The following is a 21,035-nucleotide window of genomic DNA, read 5'->3' as shown; positions in this document are numbered from 1 at the left end:
GTATACCTGCCTACCGGCGCGAAGGTCTCGTCATAGTCAATTCCTTCCTTCTGAGCATACCCCTTAGCCACAAACCTGGCTTTGTATTTCTCAACACTGCCGTCTACAGTGTATTTAATCTTGTAGATCCATCTCGAACCTACCACTGATCTGTCTTGAGGCCTTGGCACTACCTCCCAGACATCGTTCACCATTATGGAGTTGTACTCCTCTACCATTGCATGTAGCCAAACCTGTTGTTGAGCTGCCTCCTGAAAACTGGTAGTCTCCCCATCCTGAGCTACTAATGCCTGATATCTATCTGGTTGTTTTCGCTCCCTCTTATTGTTCCTTGGCGCACTGATGAAGTCCTCTGCATCTCGTAAAATCTGACGAAGTTCCTTGCTCGTTCTTCCTCTGCCAGCAGGTGCTTCTGTTATCTCCTCCTCATCCTGTGATTCTTCCTGACTCGAGGAAGAATTCTTTTCTTCCATTGGCTGAAGAGGTTTGACCAACGGTTCCTCTTTTGACTGCTCCTCAGAAGGCATTTCTCGAGATTTCCTGAAAGCCCCGTCTTCCATGAACTTCACATCTCGTCGAACTACTACCTTCTTGCTCCCTGGAAGATAGATTCTATATGCCTTAGTGTTCTCACTATATCCCACTAGATATCCTTTCTCTGTGGTTTGATCCAACGTCTTCCTCTTTTCCTTGGGTATGCGACAATATGCTAAGCTCCCAAATATCTTGAAATGACTGACTTCAGGCGTCTTCCCTGTGAAGACTTTCTCTGGAGTAATCTTGCCCAATGCCCGATGAGGAGTTCTATTCTGAACATAGACTGTTGTGTTGCATGCTTCTGCCCACAGGAATTTTAGCATATCCTGATCATACATCATGGCCCTAGCTGCCTCTACAATAATCTTGTCTTTCTTTCTGCTACTCCATTATGCTCCGGATTGTAAAGAGCTGTCCACTCTCTTTTGATGCCCTCCTTAGCGAAAAAATCAGTGAATTCCTTATCGACATACTCTCCACAATTATCTGAGTGCAAAACTTTTATTTTCTTCCTAGTCAGATTCTCTACCAGTGCCTTGAACTCTTTAAATCGACAGAAAACTTCGTCCTTAGTTTTTAGAAAATAAGTCCAAGTTTTCCTTGCGTGGTCATCAATGAAGGTGAGGAAGTACTCAGCGCCACTAAGAGCTTTAGTGGACATGGGTTTTTACTTCTAGGAAACGTTGCTTTGGCATACTTTCCTAGAGCACATCCTTTGCATACATCATCTCATTCCGTACTAAGATTCGGAACTCCTGTTACAGTGCTTCTGAGAATTCTCAGAGCCCCACAGTGCAAATGTCCCATTCTTCTATGCCATAGTTCGTTCAAATCCTTGTCCCTATGACTACCTATTAGTGCCATTGGTGATTCTAGTTGTAGTCTGTACAACCTGTTACTTTTGATCCCGATTTGCACTTTCTTTTTCCAGCTCGGGTGTTTGACGTATACTTTCTCCTTGATGAAGAAAACGTCATAGCCTTTGCCTTGAAGTTGCGACACGGAAAGCAAATTCATCCCCAATCCTTGTACATGCACCACAATGGTAGCACGAAACCGCTCTCCCGTTTCTGTTTGAAAAACTATGGTACCCCTCGCTGCTGGAGTACAGTTTGCCTTGTTCCCCATGGTGATCTGAAAGTTCATCTTCTCCTCCTGATAATCTAAGAAACATTCTCGGATTCTCGTCATATGCCAAGAGGCTCCACTGTCTATCTACCACACCTTTGCTGATACAGAGCTAGTCACACAAGCCACTTCTTCTTCTAGCCTAGAAGCCAACATAGAGAAATCGTAATCACTTTTTCATGTGCAATTTTCTGAAAATCTGTGAGAGTCTCCTGACGTAGATGCCTCTGCGTCATGGTCTCGACTCATAATTGATTTTCCCTTTCTGTCTCTGATTGCTTGCTCTGATACCATGTGAAAATTCTATCACTGCAACAACCGATTTATTTTACCTAATTATTTTTCTAATAAGTTATTTATGAAAATCCTTCAGTAAACATTAAAATAAATTCTGCTACAGATATCACACCATAATACAGAAACAAACACATGCACAAGAATTAACACATCGACACAGATATTTTGGACAACATTCCCCGGAAAAACCTAATGTGGGAAAATCGGTGCAGCAAGGGAGGATTTTATTATTCAGCGATTCTTCAGTACAACTGGGTGCCAAATTGGCTTACCCAACAGAGAGAAAATTCTTCAACACTTCTCCTAGTCTAAGCGTCAACCTGGCTAACTTCTGCGTAGCTCCCAGACCCTTTGCGTCAGCCCCTGCCTCTCTGCGTCACCCACACAGGTCCTCCAGTGACTGTGCAGTCTGCTGCCTTTGCGTCTTCCTAGGAGGCTCTACGTCTGCCTCTCCTACCTCTGCGCTGTTCCCCTGGTGCTGTTCCCGACTCTCTGTTCTGTACTTGCTGCCTCCTTCTGCTCTCCAGACCACTAGTTCGAATTTCTCAGCTAATCCTGCTCCAGAAATCGAACTGACTGGTCTCCCTCAGTGTGTTCTCCAACTAACCCTCGAGCCTCTTCTTATACATTTTCTGTTGATCCTTCAACTGCTAAGATTAAATCTCTAATCAACGGCTAAGATTAGATTTGGCTTGATCCATGACTTTTGGAACCTTCTAACCCAGTTTTATATTAATAACCATTAATATTTTAATTTTCCTAAGTTTAGACTTAGGAACCCCATTAAAAATATTAATTATTTTAATATCTCCCAAACCAGTTAGAATCTGCCCAAACCATTTCTTGGTCTTGGAGATCTCATGTGCTTTAACCTCTCCACCAATTTTCATGGCTAGAGCACATTCGATGCTACCCCAAATCAACATAGAAGTCACTTCTCAACATCCCATCATGTTGATCTTTTCATTCCAGTTCCAACGAGCTATTACATTGAGATGTTCCATCAAATAATCTTCTCGGAACACCACCTTGAGCATAATTAATTAAGTTAGGCCCCATGATAATGCTATTTTTTGAAAGCTGTCGGAATGCAATAGAACGAAAGACAAACTGTGCGGATGATGGAATATACCATGTGAATTCCATCGGACCTCATAAAATCTCCTCAAAACCCCATGAAGCACCTCCAGAAGCCCTTGGGCCGTTGATGAAGTAAATCTGCACCTGTGACCTTTCTGCCCCAGCCCTATAAGTCCATCCTAACTATGCCATGAGGAACACCAAAAAAAGGTACATTATAAGTCCTCCTGCCCTAAGATTGCTTTCCCTCAAGCAATCCAAATCTGTGGACCAATCTGGTGACCCAACGCTATTGAGAGCAAACGGCCAGATCCCACACGAAACACTGGGTGATGCTCTCCCTTTGTATCAACCCACCATGAACGGACCCCTCAATGCCCGGATCCCAGACCAATCTTTGACTGAACTTGTCATCAACAAATCCTCCTGGATCCCAATGCCACCAAGAACAAGTATCAAGGCTCCATGGCTCCTGCTGTGCTATAACTCCAACCATGAATGTTGCTCCATCCACCGCGTACCAACTTATCACCTCTCTCCAATCCAACCCATGGCATAGACCAAAGTCAATCTCTCCATGTTGATGTTGTGCTGAAACACTGATGAATGGCTAGCCTACATCTTGCTGCCAACTTAAGCATGTAATATCCCTCACCTCTAAGGGCTCTTGCTCCATCAATAGGGTACCAACTCATGATCTCTTGCAAATCCAATGCATGGACACTTGTGTAAGGAACAAGTCTACTGGGCTGATATGGGTCCCTGCTCAATTGATGATGCTCTATCTGGTCAATCAACCAGATCTGTCTAAGGAAACCTACCCCTTTCACTATAATAGGAAAATGTGAGCAAGATGTGCTACAAGCCTTGTCTATGTATTCCTGGAGAAGGCTGCGTCCTGGAAATACTACAACTCTACTGACTGCCACTACACCTATCTGCACCGCATCAATGGGTAGGCCCAAAGATGGATTTATCACCATCTCCAATGACTCCTCCCTCCTCTGATCGGGAACTCCGCGCTCCTGCCATATACTAGCCTCCCGTGAAACTACCTGGTCAGCCTCCAACACTGCCCGAGGACAAGTGTCTGCAAACACTGCCACCCTGTAAGCTGTTTGTACAACTGTCTACTCCTCATCAATCACTGACCCCTAGGGTGGTTGCTCATCTTCCACCGTCACAGGCTCAATATGAACCTCCAACTAGCTCTTCCCAGAAGTCTCATCATGCATACTGGGCACATCATCCTCCTCAACTTTCTCATGCTCCACCATATGCTGCTCATGTTGAATTACCACTGGTGACTCATCATCTTGAATGTCTCCCATAGGGTCTACTGATTGCTCATCATATGAATCTGGCCTGCTGTCAGCAACTCTACATGACTCATGCTCCTCGGAGGTGTCCTCGTATGAACCCACGGACTTATCCAAAGAAGAATCCTTGCCTTGAAGGAATCTCCACCTGCTCTACCTCTATCATCTCCTTAGTGTCACTCAAGCATGAGTGGTCAGATCCACAAGGTCCCCTACAGATGAAGGAAATTCCCTTTCTCCTCAACTCATTCTTGCTGCATGATCCACCAAACTTGAGCAACTTCTCCCTGGTCAACTGTCTCCTGAACAACCTAATGTTTTGCTCAACCAACCTTTCGGCTAGTTCATAAGAAACAAGTGAGACCAACTGCTCTCTCCTCCAAATAGACAACAATCGAGGCTGCAACTCCTGGCAAATGGCATCACGACATCTCATACATGATGACAAGATGGACTGCGTGTGTGCTATCACTGTGTTAGGATGATGTTTCCTAATGCTGAGGAAGCATCGAAACATCTGCAGGATAAGATCATCACACTCAAGATCAAACATGACTTCATATGTTCTGACCATGGCCATGACTTCTAAAATCTCCAACTTCTTCCCAAAGGTAGAGCCTACACTGTTGTCCAAGTCCTGGAAAGTCTCTACTATCAGTCTAAAAACTCTCCTCATAACATCATCATTGTAAGGAGCTATAGGGGTGGTTAGTCTCATGATGTTACTGAGACAAGATACAACTGAAAGTCCAACCCCTTCACAAGGTTCCTCCAAGAACTTGTGTTATACGAGAGCAAGCACAACTGGTTTTAGAGCCCAAATTAGTTTCTTCCCATCTAATTCACTCACTTTGGAAAGGAGGGAATTTAGCTCATCAAGTTTGAAGGGAACTTTCCATGTGACCCTCATGTGCTTCAAATCTGTCCCAAGAGAAAAAATCTTGTGTCCTATTTCTTTTCCCTTTGGCACATCTCTTGGTTGCCCTTTCTGAAGAATGGCATATACCCCACATGAGGAAGGTTTGCTGTTTTGTTTTGGTCTTTGGTCCAGACTGAAATCCATTGAGGTATTGTTGTGTTGATTTAAGAGGTGCTTCAAATACTCCATTATTCAGTAGCAACAAGACATCAACATACAAGACATATTTAACAATAATGCTCGCAAGACATCCTCTCAACAATACGTAGTGGAATCATACATACCAAACCTCTCAACTCACCAATGGCTGGACAATTATATCAGTCTTTATGTATAGTAGAAAAGATAGCAGACTCTACTAGCACCCTATAGCAACATATCCAAGGCTACGTGAGCAGCGTTATAGTACAACTAAAGGCTCTTGAGTATCAAGATCAAGCTTTGACACAAAATGACTTCACAGGGCATTTACTCTCTCTTATGTCAATGATTTTCTGATAGTAATCGGTACTTAAGGGATGACTTTAGGAAAATTTCGGAAATCTTATTTCCAGAGTGCCTTACATAACACTCAATATGTACTGAACAAACTTCAAAATGAATTTATGCCACTTACATCAAACCCAGAAGTGAGTAAACAACTGATATATAGCAATATTAACAAAGATATCACTTTGAAATCTGAATGTACAAAGAGAAGATAAGAACAAATGAACCTGGGAATTGCTCCAGCAAGTGGACCTAGGCTCTATAATTTATTTTATGGAAGACATTAGCTTGCAGTGGACAAATGCAAACCCAAAAATTAATTCCAAACTTTGTTTTTACATAATGTGCATTTGAAAGCTCCAACATCTACCTTCCTCTGATTTTGAATAGATTGTTTGTTGACTGGTGTCTGGAATTCTTCTGAAGATTTCCCCAACAATTTGACTCTCCAATCTCTGCCAATAAAATTCAGCCCAATCTTACTCCAACAATGATGCCCGACTTCCAAGGAATAATCAGCTTCACACTGGAAGTTTTGCTTCAACAAGGCAACCTTCAATTTGTCAATTCTGCTCCAAGAGTACAACCAGAAACATTAGTCGCTTTCACATTCAGACTTCACTCCCACTATAGGAATTCTTGGTCACTGAACCTTGGATGTAATTGCTCTCCTCAACAGAGCAAATTCGGCCTTAATGATCTGGAAGCACGTACAACAAACACTGACATTATTGTCCGGCAGTATGAACCTCAACATTTGTTTTCCTTTTGCTAGTTAGTATAGCAGCGACTTTGAAGATGGATAACAACTCCCAATGGCCAATATATGCTCAGAAAATCGTTCCCTATGCACAGTGATCCAGTTCAGCCAACTGATCAGAGATTCGACTCCCTTAAATATAGCAAACTCGGCCCTTATATGCAACGGCCCCACCAACAATTACTCCCGGAAAAATGCGGCCCTTCCTTTGCAATTCAAACTCATTCCCCAGAAGATAAAAGAAATCAACTTCTCAATAGACAACTTGGGAATGGAATTCGGTCCCAAGGATAGATAATCAACTCAAACACCTGGAATGTATATATTTGTAGAAATGCACGCTGCCACCAGAGATGCCCGACTTCAATTAGTTCGTGCTCCACCACAGGAAAATTCTGCTTCCCTTTGCCAACAGTTACCCATGACTCATATCACACCAACAACAAGTCATAGTCAACAAATAAACTCAGAAACTCCACCCAGTGAGATGAATACACAGCCACACGCTTTGTCTCTATTGTGGCACCTAGACTAAGACAATTTCATCCTTGTATAGCAGAAATTGACCCTGGAATACCAATAGTTCAGCTAGGTAGTAAATATAAGGGAACTCATCCTCTTCCTCTTTAGGGGAACACGTCCAGGAGATGGGAAACTCGTGCAACAACAGAGAAGAGAAACTTGTGCTCAGTACACGTCAAACACTCGACATTTGTGAATTCGACTTCTTACAACGACATAAAACACAGTCCTCCTTTCAAAATAATAGTTCATGGTCTTGGAAGATAAATGTTCAGATCTGAAATCGTAGTTTTAAGGGTAGATCTCCAACATTTGCTCTCGCTCCTCCTGAAACTTTCAAGCTTTCAACCCTTCAAAATTTCATGAAAATGATCCAATTTAATTTTGCGGGCCCCTCCAAATATAATTTATGACAGCCCCACTTATAAAATGTGCCACGACCATTTTGAAAAATTTGAAATTTTTTTATTGATCCCTTTATAATAATTTCATACTTTGGCCCTTTTAATAAAACTTGGCCAAAGTTGAAATATTTTCCTTTGAGATAATTGGACCAAAATATATTTCTTTTGCAAAATGGTTGACACAACGATTTTTTCTTTTAAACCCTCGATATTCCTAAAGATGATCTGTAGTTAACCCACAGGCCGGCAAGATGCACAACTCTGATACTACTGTATTGTTCCAAATGGAACAATTTGGTGTTTTCTTGAAATTCTAACTCATAAATACTTCAAATAAAAATTCCATTCATAAACAGAAGATTGCCATGTAAAATTTAAAAACATAGAACATGCAAATAATGATAATGAGCAGAAGGAAATCTAAACTTTATTTATAATATATAAACTGGGATTTTACATGTCAAAACAACTGATATAGCTGAGATAGAACTGGCCTCAAGAATCTATTCTAATGCTGCCTTGGCCCTCCACCAAAACTGGACCGAACTGCCACTGCTAAGCTCTCCTGTGAATTCTTGATGAATTCACCAAGGGGAGATGGGTGCTCGCCCAATCTCTCTAAATCACCCGAGGGTTTCCGTCCTGGGGCTACTGCTGAAGTAGAGAACCGGGTTTTGAAACCTCTCCACAAGAAGAAAATACAAATCCAAGATGTCTCCAAATGATCTCCTCTTCCTCTTTTATAGATCTGATGGATATATCTCCAAGCCTCTAGAAGCATCTTATTTTATTATTTTATTATTATTCTAGAAGCTCCTCCATTGACTTTATCTTAAGTGACTTTTTAATTTAATTTTATTTCACTTAAGTCACTTTTGGGCCTTTTCCTCCAATTAATTATTTTTCCTTAATTAAATGACTAATTAAAGTCATTTTTAATTAAGGAAAATGGTAAATTGCCCACCATACTCTCTCCGGCCACTAGAAGTCACTTCTCAACATCCCATCCTATAGATCTTCTCATTCCGGTTCCAATGAGCTATTACACTAAGATGTTCCATTAAATAATATTTTCAGAACGCAACCTCGAGCATAATTAATTAAGTTAGGCCGCATAATAATGCTATTTTTTGAAATTTGTCGGAGTGCAATGGAACGAAAGACAAACTATGCGGATGATGGAATATACCAAGTGAATGCCATTGAACCTCATAAAAACTCCTCAAAACCCCATGAAACACCTCTAGAAGCCCCTGGGCCTACTGATGAGGTAAATCTGCATGTGTGACCTGTTTGCCCCAGCCCTGTAAGTTCATCCTAACCATGCCATGAGGAACACCAAAAAAGGGACATTGCATTTGACCCATCCAAAATTTTATGGTTGGAGATGTGCTGTAGTAGGAAGTTGTAGTGAATACATGTTAATTACATAGGCTAGGTTATGTAGGCTAGAATAGTGTAATTATCATTAATTGTATTGGTCGGCAAATTAATGTTGGTCACATGATGTGCATCTATAAACATGTGGATTGTACTTTTTTTTTTTCTTTTTCTGCGTAAAGACTATTCTATTAAAAAAGAGAAAAAAATATGTACAAGGAGGTTGAGACCTTAGAGGGGGCAGAAGCCAGCCCTCAACCAGAGATTCTGAGACATACAGATCCTTCTATCCGCCCTTTCAGGATTGAGAGACTTCGAAACATGATTTGTAAGACCTTGACATACAAGAAAATAATCCAGTTCTGTGTCTAGCACAACAGTATTGTCGCCTACTATGGCTTTGCTGATAATCATTTTGTCATACCCGCCATAAACAAAATAAAAGCAAAAACAAGGCTTGCTGAGCCATAATTTGTTGTTGCTCATCAGACTATATTGGCTCGCACTGATACATAACAAGAACTGAGACAAGAACAGTAACTAGAGACCCAAAACATAGACGCATAACATAAAATAAAACAGAGCAGAGGCAAGAGTGCCACCCGTAGGCATTGGACCAGAATCATTAGACATGTTGCGGAGAATCCAGCGCATCCTTGTCCACCTGGCTGGAAGAGGCAATCCATGTGACGAATTCATTATCTGCATTCCCCTCTATACCACCATCTGGAGGAATTACCAGATTCAAGATGCTACCTGGATGATGAACCGACTCACAAGCAAGCACCTCACGCTGACTGGATTCTGCCGGAGGCTGAGGAGCCTCAGGAACAATGCCATCTTCGTGCATGTTGTCATCATTGAACACGACCCCAGCCATCTCCCCCTGAAGGACACTGTCATCTTGAGACTGAGAGGTGGTGGTGTGGGCCGAGCTGCTGGGCTTATCCTCCTCCTCAGCAAGAATTACAGTGATGCTAGCTGACAACACTGGCCTATTGAGCCTGCTATGGAAGGTGAAGCGGGTTGTTTGAAAGGAGTTGTGCGGGAGAGGTCTAGCATGGCAAGAGGGCGGAGAGGACGGGGAGGCAGAAGCAATGGGGACAATGTTCTGAGGAGCAGAATGAGAGGCTCTGCCTCGATTACCAGTATTGCCTCCACGACGGCGAGGCATCTTCGAATTATCAAAGAAACCAGGTAAGGGAGAATGGCAGAGCCGAAGGGGGAAGGATTGAGCGCAAATGAACCAGGCAAGACTTAGAATCCAAGCGAGCTTCCAAACTGCCTGAACGAAACAGGGGTGCGGGAAGAAGATCATGCGGAGGTGGAAAGAGCCGAGGGCAATGGCATAAACCAGACACCAGGCCATGGATAAAACAACAAGCATAGTCTCTCGAACCAAGCGCGCATTGAAGACGAACTGTGCGACCATAATTTTGTACTCTGTCCAATTGATATCGCATGCCATGGAAATGTGCGATCCTCGTCCACGAGCCAGGTGCAGGGACAACTGCCTGCGAGGAATAACTCCTCATAAATGCACAACAGTAACACCCGCATCCGAGTATGTGGATTGTACTATTTATTAATATCATTCATGCTAATTTATGTTTAATTGGAATATTTTTATTTGAATTGATATGGTTACCATTAACAATGATGTGATTACTTGTATAACACACAAGAGGCATGCAACTTGCATGCCTCTTTGAAAGTATGAAAGTATGAAATTTGTGGAGAGCAATCATCTTTGATGAAGTCGCCTAAGGTTATAAATATACAATACAAAGTTAGGTTAGTGATCATCTTTGACCAAGTCTCGTAGGGTTACAATAATGAAATAACAAGTTAGGTGAGTGATCAACTTTGACATTGTTGCCTGTGAGACTTTTACAATGAGGCAGGGGAGATTAGAAATATAAAAATACAGAAGACTAAAATATAGACATATTACATATTTGGATTAAGTCGAAAATATAATACATCTATATTTTTATAATTTGAATCTCCCCTGCCTCGTTGTAACTAGGAACTCTAGTCTCATCGGGTTACTTATTGATAGCATGCATCCATTGTAAGATCCCAATATAAAAATTTATGAATTTTTGTTGTCTCTCTTAGTGAGAACTTTCATCAAACAAGTCACAAACACTGGGCTGTAGGTGAAGTATGTTTATGGCAGTGTTGCGAACATCTCGATAACATCCTGATTTTATCTTGAAATCACGATTTTTTGGCCTAGCTGATTTTTAAAGATATTTTTTATGGTGTCTTAATTTTGCCGATGTTTGCCAATTTTTACCGATATTTTCCCGATTTTACGATTTTTTTGTTTTTCGGACCTTTGCCGATTTTCTCCCGATGCCGATGTTCGCAACACTGGTTTATGGCACACACACACAGAGTTTTTCATGAAAGAATTGGCTTCCAATAAAAACTGATATTTTATTTAAAATTTAGATTTCCAATATAATCATTGATAGCACTCATAACAGAAGTATTCTGGGCGATTATATATATAATATCAGCTCTCAATATTAATGAAAGTAGACAACAGAAAATTGTAACAAGGCATCTGGTAGGTTTGGCTGCTAGCAAACAGCAAGATAATGCTTCAGCACTTGGTACAAGATCATACACTGTCTAGAATTAGCAGAGAGTGAACTGTGTTGGACACTATGCTGTTACACTGCTATACGCTGTCCAAATAATCTCCTGAAACCACAGCTCTTGCATGCAGTTCCCAGGTAGGCTGGTTGATGAGCTTAGTGACTCGTCCTTCGTCCAAGGCAGTGAGAATAGGCTACGCACTCAGGCAGTGGACTCTTTTACCCACAATTTGTGCTCAGAATATGTTATTAGGCACCCGACCCCACTTCAACAAAAATACTCGGTCCTTGGAACAGGAAACGACCACCATTGAGGGCTTACTCACTGGCAAGAGGAGAGGAAACTCGGTTCAGCCTTTGTTGTGAAAACTCGTCCCTGTGAATGGAAAACTCAGCCCAGAAAGAAGTATAAAGATCGTCCTCCTGGGAATGAGAGGATACGCTCATCAGGACCTTGATTTAGTGAAGGAAACTCGTGTTCTTATGCCCAACACTTCTTCATGTCACTTATTCCCAAACTCGAGCTTCAGAACAGTGAGGGAATTTGATTTGTGAGCAGGGAACTCATATTCTTTGGAGTCTGGTGACTACAACTTCTAATGGTTGCTCTTCTCATACATTAAACGCCTAGATTTGTCAATGGCCATCACCTGTAAGAGAAGATTTATGAAAAACACATCAGTGAATAAAATCAACTGATAACACCTCAATAACTCATTATTCGATGAAAATCTTTTACTCCATTGAAGCTCAGTGGTGAAATCTGAGTGATTTTACTCTGAAATCCAAACTAGGGTGTCTAGTTTCAACACTGAAGTCTGCTATGACGGCTAGGGTTTCAAACCTCTAAGCTTCTTCTCAAGAAAACTCTCCAAGAGTTCTTTCTCCAAAACTCACAATGCACAAATGAATGAGGAGATACACCCTCATTTCCCTTTTTTTATAACTCACTTACCTTTTCCCTCCAATTAAATATTTAAAAGCACATTTCCTTTCTTTATTTAATAAAGTGACTTTTATAACTAATTAAAGTCACTTTTAATGCTGGAAAATGCGTAATTTGCCTCTATGGTCATACTAGCCATACAAAGCCCCTTTTTATCATTCTGCCCCGTAGATCTTTTCGCCTCGATTCGAATGAGATATTACACTGATTTGTTTCTCCAAGTAATCAGCCCAAAACAACACCTTAAGCATAATTAATTAAAATATCCTGTTAGTAACGCTATTTTACGAAAATCTTCAGAATGCAACGGAACCAAGAAAAAACCATGCGGAATCAATCCCAATCATGAAATGTGGTAAGCAATTCCAGTCGGACCCATGAAACTCCTCTAAAACCCTCCAGGCCCACCAATGGAGTAAACCTGCTCCTATGACCAGGTTGACACAAGCTCCGGAAAACCCTCCTAACCACCTCACCACGTAATCCAAAATTTGGGGACATTACATCCATGCTATAAGTCAGTGTGAAACTCATCAAAGTGATTTATTGTCATATTAAGGAAATGCCAATACTTCCTGCAATTAAGTCCCATCACATATAACGACAGCAATTTGTGATAGCTGGAAATGACAAAACTTAGAAGTTGATGGTCCTAAAGGTTGTGTTAAACTGCTGTATAAAGAAGCACTAGTAGGTTGCTTTATCATCAAAAATTTTCTGCCATCATTATAAAGTTAAGCCATTAAACAGTAAATGGTTGATTAGGTCAAGAGTTTCTTGAATTTTACAATCTGTTGGGGCAAATTATTTCAATAATTAGATAATTCAAGACTTGTTTATTTATGCTTTCTGTTGTAATGGAAATATGTGTTTTTTACGTGTTATATCTATTTATAATAGGTTGTGTAATGGGATCTTGCAGAAAGGTGGTTGCACTGAAGATTATGCTTCCTACCTTGAAGCTAAGGTATCTGTTCTGATTCATTGACCTTTTAATTTTGTTAAATTTTTTGATCTTCATTAGTGTCCTACTTTTTTTTTATGGCATTGCAAAATTCTTACCATGGCACTTAACTTTACTGATTAGAACAAATAAATATTTGTTTTGTTTTCAGATACATTTTCAGCAATACTTCTGCCCACCTTAGCTAATAGTACAAATTGATGAATTCTAATAGAAGAAGTAGGAATGTTGGGATTAGATTTGGTAGAAAATTCACTCAAACAGATATCAAGAAAAGGACACTAGTAGTTTGCACTCAAGAAATCCCGCAAAGGTTAAATTCCATTTAATCAAATCCTTTCTTGCGTGTATCTCTATTGTACAATACGTCCCTTTATATATCTTTCGATGACCATAACAACTATGTCATAATTAGACAGTTAGTTCAATCATCTCCAAGCTATTTCTGGTAATCTCTCTTTAAATCTGTCAACTGGTTCTAGAATATTCTCATCCTTGATTTATCTTGTTGAGCTCAGCTTTCATTCATACATGGACTTATCTCGTTGTCCTCATCTTTGACTCATACATGTATTTTTTTGTGGTCTACATTATTACAAAGCAATCATATAATTTAGACAGTATTCATGATTCACAATAGCAGTTAACCCTTTATAGTTTCTTGTTACTAGTCTTTCAGTAGGGGTACCTATATCTTTTGTATCATTCTTAGATACCTTTGTAAGCCCAAGATCACAATTAAATGCCATGTAACAAACATGTGAGGCCCTGTAGGCATCCTAGACCCTGTGTCATGTTGAGTCAGTCTTGTTATGGTCAGACCATGGTCGGTACCTTTGGGTTCGTTTCAGGTTCCCTTCGACCTGGATAGGATTGGAGGTCCTTAGGTGAGATTATATGTGAACTCATGGTTTTGGAGGAGCCTTCATTTTGTAGGGTTGATCACTAGTGTAGTGGCCAATTTGGCCCATGTCGGGTGCACCTTGTTGCTGCAAAATCTAGCAGGGCTTGAAGAAGGAAACCCTACAAGGTATAAACTAGACCAAGAAGCAACAATGGGGTAGTAGCCTGTTGTCGCTTGAAGTGTACACCTAAGGCGCAATGCTCAGAGCAGGGGTTATCACTCTAATCCCTACTCACTCCATTTAAACTCTCTCCTAGACAGGCTAAAGTGGGTAGTTCCTAAGGGTACCAACAAGTCCTAGGAGACTAAGGACAAGGAAACTACCTTTCTAGGCAACTTGACTTAGAATTAATTAGCAAATGTGTTTATTAAATGAGAAATGTATATCTCAATAAGATGAACTCAATTAGATCAGCAAGATTAGCAAATATAGACCAGTGCCTTAATAACAAAGCTCAAATAAGATTACGTCATTTGCACAATATATGAAACGTCAAGTTACAAGATGAGCAGTGCTGTAGGGAAAGCATTAGTACAAGAAAAATGGGACAATATTAAAGTGTGAGCAGATAGATATAAATTATAACTTCCAAGAAAAAATAACTTGTACTTCAAGGGAAATGCTCAGATAAAGATGACAATATTAGAGACAATGAGCAAGATGATTAAAAGACAAGTACAACAACAGTATTATAGCTTTGCAAGTGAAATAAAGATGCTCACAATTTAATGATATGCTCGAGATGAATGCAAGTCAGGGGAATAAAATGCAAGCCTTATTAGGTGAAATGGAAAGTCTTGGTTTATTTTAATTAATGCCTAACCTAGATGAATCCTTCTCCTCAGTTGTTTTGAAACTAGTCTTAAAAGAAGGTTTGAGGAAGAAAGCTAGGGCTTTATTAACGATACCTCCTCTTGCTTCTAATGACCCAAGTGCCTCCTTTTGTACAAGGGATTGCCTGCAAGAGAACTGCAAGGTCACTTGTTTTAACTGTTACAACAACAATATTATAACTTTGCAAGTGAAATAAATATGCTCACAATTTAATGATATTCCCGAGATGAATGCAAGTTAGGCGAATAAAATGAAAGCCTTACTAGGTGAAATGCAAAGTCTTGGTTTATTTTAGTTAATGCCTAACCTAGATGAATCCTTCTCCTCAGTTGTTTTGAAACTAGTCTTAAACAAGGTTGTAGAAAGAAGGTTTGAGGAAGAAAGCTAGGGCTTTATTAATGATACCTCCCTCTTGCTTCTAATGACCCAAGTGCCTCCTTTTGTACAAGGGATTGCCTGCAAGAGAACTGCAAGGTCACTTGTTTTAACTGTTGAGTAAGGGTCTATCATCTCAAATTAGATGAAGAAGGAGGCCCTAAAATTTCTATACAACCAAGGTTATGCTTGGAGGTAAGTTTTAAGATGCAAATCTAACTCTAGGATGCAAATGCAAGATGATATGTTTCAATGAGAGACAATGATGCTCAGTATTGTTCAAAAGTGCCAATATGCCTGTAACCTCAAATGAGATAGATGCATCGGAAAAAGATTACTAGCTTATGACAGTATTAATGAAACAACAAGATATAACTCAAAGAAACAATTAGATGACAATTAGATGTTTAGAACAGGTTCCTCAAATGCCTTAAGACAACAGTATGCTTATTAAATGATCTTGTTTGGAGAGTTGAATAAGCCAGAAATTTATAGAGCAATCACACTCATTAGATGGCAAATGAGTTTGCTAAAATGTGATTAAGAAAACTACTTAACATCTTTAATTTCAAATGAAAGAAGACTAAGTGTTGAAATGCAATTTGACCAAGTAGTAAGGAAATGCATGTTAACATGAAATGCAATTAGAATGCAGCAGCTAGTTCTAAGTAAAGAGCAATCCCTTAAAGCCCGGTGGTTAGGCCTAGAGAAGCCTTGAAGACGATCAGTCCTCAAGCTATCCAAATGCCCAATACTGCATAATCAAACCAATGATAGAGGAATGCACTAGACCTCAGAGAAAAAAAATCACTGTCAAGAAAATCAGTCCACTGTAGCTAACTATTAGCAAGATTAATCACTAAAGAATGCAAGAAAGTTAGTCACACACACACACACACAAGGAAATCCTCTCAAAGAGGAGACAACGATACCATGGGGTGGAGGCCCCAAGATCTCTCAGAAAATGACCTTTTATTAAAATACGCCAGTGACCCCTCTATAGACAGTGAGAGAGGAGTCCAATAATACCTTCTGGAGGAGTGCCTACAAGTTTGAAATATAATAACCCCAAAACCACTCACTCTAGCAGAGACGAGATTACAAGGTTTTTGTGAGATGATTACGTTGACAATACCCTTGAAATCCTGACAATGAGAAACCTTCACAACCAAAAGCATTGATGTGAGGGCTAATCAGAGCTCCTATTCCTCTCTGTCAAGGAGATTATAGGTCACTGATCAGTGAATCGATGAGGGTTAAACTTTACAGCTCCTATGATGGGTGACTGAACCAACGGCTTGATGAGTGTTTGTAATACGGAGACTCGGCTCTCCAAAGAGGAAGTGGACACACAAAGTATAAAGTCCACAAATAATGGGTGAAGATTTGACTCTTATCCTTTGCCAGTGATGTGTTTAACCTGCAAAAACAAGGATTAGTGACCAAAAATAAACTTTTACTGAGGGTTCAGGACTTCAATAGCTGCGTAATGCCAGTGATAGGCCCTAGAGGGCTAAAACCTTCACAATTTACCAGTCAAATAATAGATCGCTGATTCATGGCAATGATGGAGCCTAAATCTCTTGGTAAATTAATGTGACAAGCCTTCAACGAAGGTGTTACGGACCAGATGTTTTGTGGCTTTGTCAAACCTGCAGCAAAGAGGAGAAAAGCTTCTCTAGGCTTGCGGCTACTTTTAGGTTACACTTCAAATGGATCTGCGCTGGCTCAATGCTAGTTGCTGGCCACAAACAGTAAAACAATCCCTTCAGAATTGAACAATGGTCCTGCAAGACAATAGTTAGGTTTAAAACAAATTTTGTAATGAAAAATAAGCCAAGAAAACCCTATTGCTAAGTTGAAAAAGAGCTGTAAAATTTATAAAAAATTTGTGATCCTTAAATATTCAGAAATTTATGATGAAACCCTTAAGAATCAATATGGCACTTCTGCCAAAGGTAAGGGTTAGTTTTCCAAATTATGCAAGACAGGGAAAAGCCCCTAGAGGGCTTGCAACTAGGGCTGAAATGGCCAAAAAAGGACTTGTAACCAGAATCCTCAAAAAATTGTCTATATATATCCCGAAAATCCAAATTCCAATCAAAGTAGAATTTAATAATTTTTTTGAAAGTTTGAAACCCTCGCTCAAGATTAATGGTGAAATCCTTCATGCAATGAGGAAGCAAAAAAGCCTTTCTAAAAAAAAATGATGGGGGAACGAGTCTCCAAGGCTCACGAACTCTCACAAAATTTATGCTATTCGGCCTGCAAGAAAACCGCTTCAAAATTTCAACGAGAATCCTACAAACGAATTGCAATTTTTTTTAAAAATGATTTTCCTTGAAGTAAATTTAAATTTTGATCACAAAATCACTAGAAAACCCTCTCGGCCTAGGGTTTTTAAACCTGCAAACAAAAACGGCTCTAATTTTTTTTTGTTTCTATTCCAAACCTTAGCCGCTTTAATAAGAAAAGCCTATCCTTGGGGAATTTTGATTTTCTTGTCAATTTAGATAAATCCACTTGCAAACAAATGGGTCAGATAATATTGATTGAAACCCTTTTATATATATATATAAATAATAGGTATGCAAATTTTAAATCAATGTACATTAAAACATCTACAAATTTACAGGAGAGGGATCAAGGATCATGTGTCTAACTCCAATCCTTGATCCTCACAATTAAAGCTCTTGTTAGCAGATATATCACTTTAGTGCACAAATAAATTCAAAACTGATGGTAGAAATAAATTTTAAAGATGAGCAATAGCCATAGTCCCTGCAAATCAAATCATTAGATAAGCCATGAAATATAGTTAGATGGACTCTTGAGTTTTCTTGACTTGAGAGTGGATTGGTCTAACCGAAGACTTCCCCTTACGCCAAGGTCTGAATTCCTGACGTCTCTACACACTTAAGATCAAATTATTAGATCAACGGAGGCATAGGTAACATAATAACCTTCAAAATCTAGAGATAACTGCTAGATAGATCAAATTAAAATGTTTCTCTAAAAACCCATCAACTAATGCAAGATAGCTGTGCAAATAGTTGATCCAACAAATGGCTAAAGAAATAATAATCTATAAATTTCTTTCAGTAGAGTATTAAGCATATGATCGAGGGAACATTACCACAAGAAAATGAAGAGGAACACCATCAAAAGTAAACCCCAAAGGCTTTTGTTTTATTGATCCGAAAAAAGTATTACAACTAGTAGAGCTTGACTCAAAGCTCGATTACAAAAATTTTGGTGATAAATGAGGAGCAAATAACTTCTTTATATAGAAAATAGAGAGATCTAGATCCCCCTCCAAGTGGAAAATGGCTAGGTCCAAGAAGTTGCATTTTTTTTGACTTGATCCTAGATAATAACAACTACTTGATGTTTGATCCATGCCAAAAATATATCTTGTCCCTCGATTTGGATGAAGAAATTCTAATTCCATGATAAACCCCTTCTTTCCTTGTCCAAAAATTATTATTTTGTACTTTTTTCCACAAAAAATCACTTTTGACTTAACCACCTTGGCCCATAAGTTCAATTTCTCTTAAAAATTTCATTTTTCCCTTGATGGAGGACCTTGAAAAAGTAATTTCTTTTGGACCCACGAATTTTTTTCAACAAATTGGACCAAGAAAATTAATTTTCTTGAAAAAATAATTATTTCTTGGCCCCATCGAATTCCTTGTGGGTTTTTTCTCCTTGGAATTGAGTTTGTTAAATTTAATTCTTCCTCGGGAAAGGCCACTTTCTCAAAAATTCGTTTTTCCACTTGGAGAGAATTTTATTTTCTCTCAATTTTAATTTTTTGACAAAATAAAAATAATTTGAGGGGAAAGACCATAGTTGCAGGAAGCGCCCCCCCCCCCCGGATCCTAGGTCGGAATCGCGTCCCGTACGGAAGCGTTCCGGAAGCGCCAGCCGAAGCGCGATTCCAGTTTTTACGAAGCGCGGTTCCGAGTTTTTGGAGCGATTCCTGGTTACACTTACGTGCTTGTGACACTGGGGTTACACTTTCGGGTTGGGTAGCCATGAATATTTTATTGTCAACGTTTATTCTTATACAACTACATGTATAAATTTCGTTTCGTTAATGTGACGTGGGAAAGAAATTACGCGTGGCCCAATTACGTAGAGCTTAGGGCCTTTTAATAAGACTGTTATAGTTATCGTTATTTATAGTCATGTGTTTAAACGGAGACTCGAAGGTATAATTGATACGAAAATCCATTTCTTATAAATTAATGCTTAATTTAATTTCAACTTCAAAATTATTGTTATAGTGTTATAAATAGAAAAACAATATATCACGATTATATTTATATTTTCATATAATCTTAATGCTTTTGAAAGTAATAAAATAAATAAATTTTTATAATATATCTATATATATAATAAATTTTTTATTTTATATATATATATATATATATATTCGAGTACAAAAATAAATATATTTAACAATTATTTATTTATTATATTACATAAATAAATTATGAATATATTTAATAATTCTTTATTTATTATCTTGTCAAAACATAATCATTTTTAATATTTTAAATGGAGAAGAAGTGAGTAACATGTTGCAAAGTATATAATACCATTTAAATTTATGATCCAGATTCTAGAACAAAGTTTTTGGAATAATAGCGCCATATTAATAGAACAAAGTTTTGGAATCATGGATGCCATATCTATCTTGATTTATGCAAAAATATGCATGTTTTCATGTCTTCTACAATTAATTTGGTATTTGGGATGTTTGTTTTGAGTATAAATGCAAAAAAATATAAAAATATATATATATATATAGCAGACGCTTCCGCGGACGCTTCGCTTCCTAGATTTTTGGAAAATGACGCTTCCGCGCTCCCGCTTCCGCTTCGCTCCCGCTTCGTGCAACATTGGGAAAGACATAATTTCAATCCTCAAATGGTGTCTAAACAAAAAGTTGAGGTGTAGAGGTTCTAATTATGAGTACTCTATGTGAAAATTCTTCAACCGGAATCCCTACTGCAACAACTGATGATATTACTCCTATTTGTTAAATTCCTTTAACCAAATTACTTGCAGTTTCCTACGGCAAATATCGTAATATGTACACCGCAACCTTCACTTAATTAAATTATATGCGGAAACAAGAGATTGAGCAAGAAAGAAAATACAACACTCTTGACACCGTTATTTTTGGACAAATGTCCCCAGAAAAACCCAATGCGGGAAAAATGGTGTAGCAGATCTGAGGGTTTTATTATTATGCAAGAGAAAATTTGAGTACAATTTTTGGATGCTCAATTAGCAATCCAGTGTAGAGAGAAATTGGACAAAATGAATGGTGAAATGATCTCACTCTGGCACCGGGAGAATCTGAGTCTGATCATGTTGAACTGTAGCCTCTACATAGCCTCTGCGCAAAACTGCGTCACTCCTGTGCAATTCCTACGTCACCCCTGTTGGGTATCACGCTGCTCCTTCTCTAGACCCTCTGCTGGCTGGAAAATTCGAATCTCTGTCTCCCAGTCTCACACCCCGACACTCTGCTACTGAAATTCAATTTCCTCAGC

The 21,035-nt window shown here is 39.1% G+C and overlaps 1 protein-coding gene across 4 annotated transcripts in view; it reads left to right on the top strand.

Moving 5' to 3' along the window:
• LOC149170077 (NADH dehydrogenase ubiquinone complex I, assembly factor-like protein (DUF185)) overlaps positions 1–21,035 on the top strand; it is a 389,979-nt gene that overhangs the window by 319,043 nt on the left and 49,901 nt on the right. For 2 of the 4 annotated variants that reach the window (XM_089427241.1, XM_089427240.1), the window contains exon 12: positions 13,313–13,357. In XM_089427241.1, coding sequence (XP_089283367.1) covers positions 13,313–13,357 — 45 coding nt within the window. Of the gene's footprint in view, positions 1–13,290; positions 13,358–13,505; positions 13,588–21,035 lie in introns of those variants that run through there. The other 2 variants (XM_089427242.1, XR_016259467.1) reach the window with 2 other exon arrangements.

This window comes from Pinus tabuliformis, chromosome 4_2 (genome assembly GCF_031772625.1).
Source record: "Pinus tabuliformis cultivar Carrire ecotype Pingquan chromosome 4_2, CPIR1, whole genome shotgun sequence".
Classification (NCBI taxonomy): domain Eukaryota; kingdom Viridiplantae; phylum Streptophyta; class Pinopsida; order Pinales; family Pinaceae; genus Pinus; species Pinus tabuliformis.
Note: the sequence above shows the minus strand (reverse complement) of the source record. Positions and strands in the feature narration are given on the sequence as shown.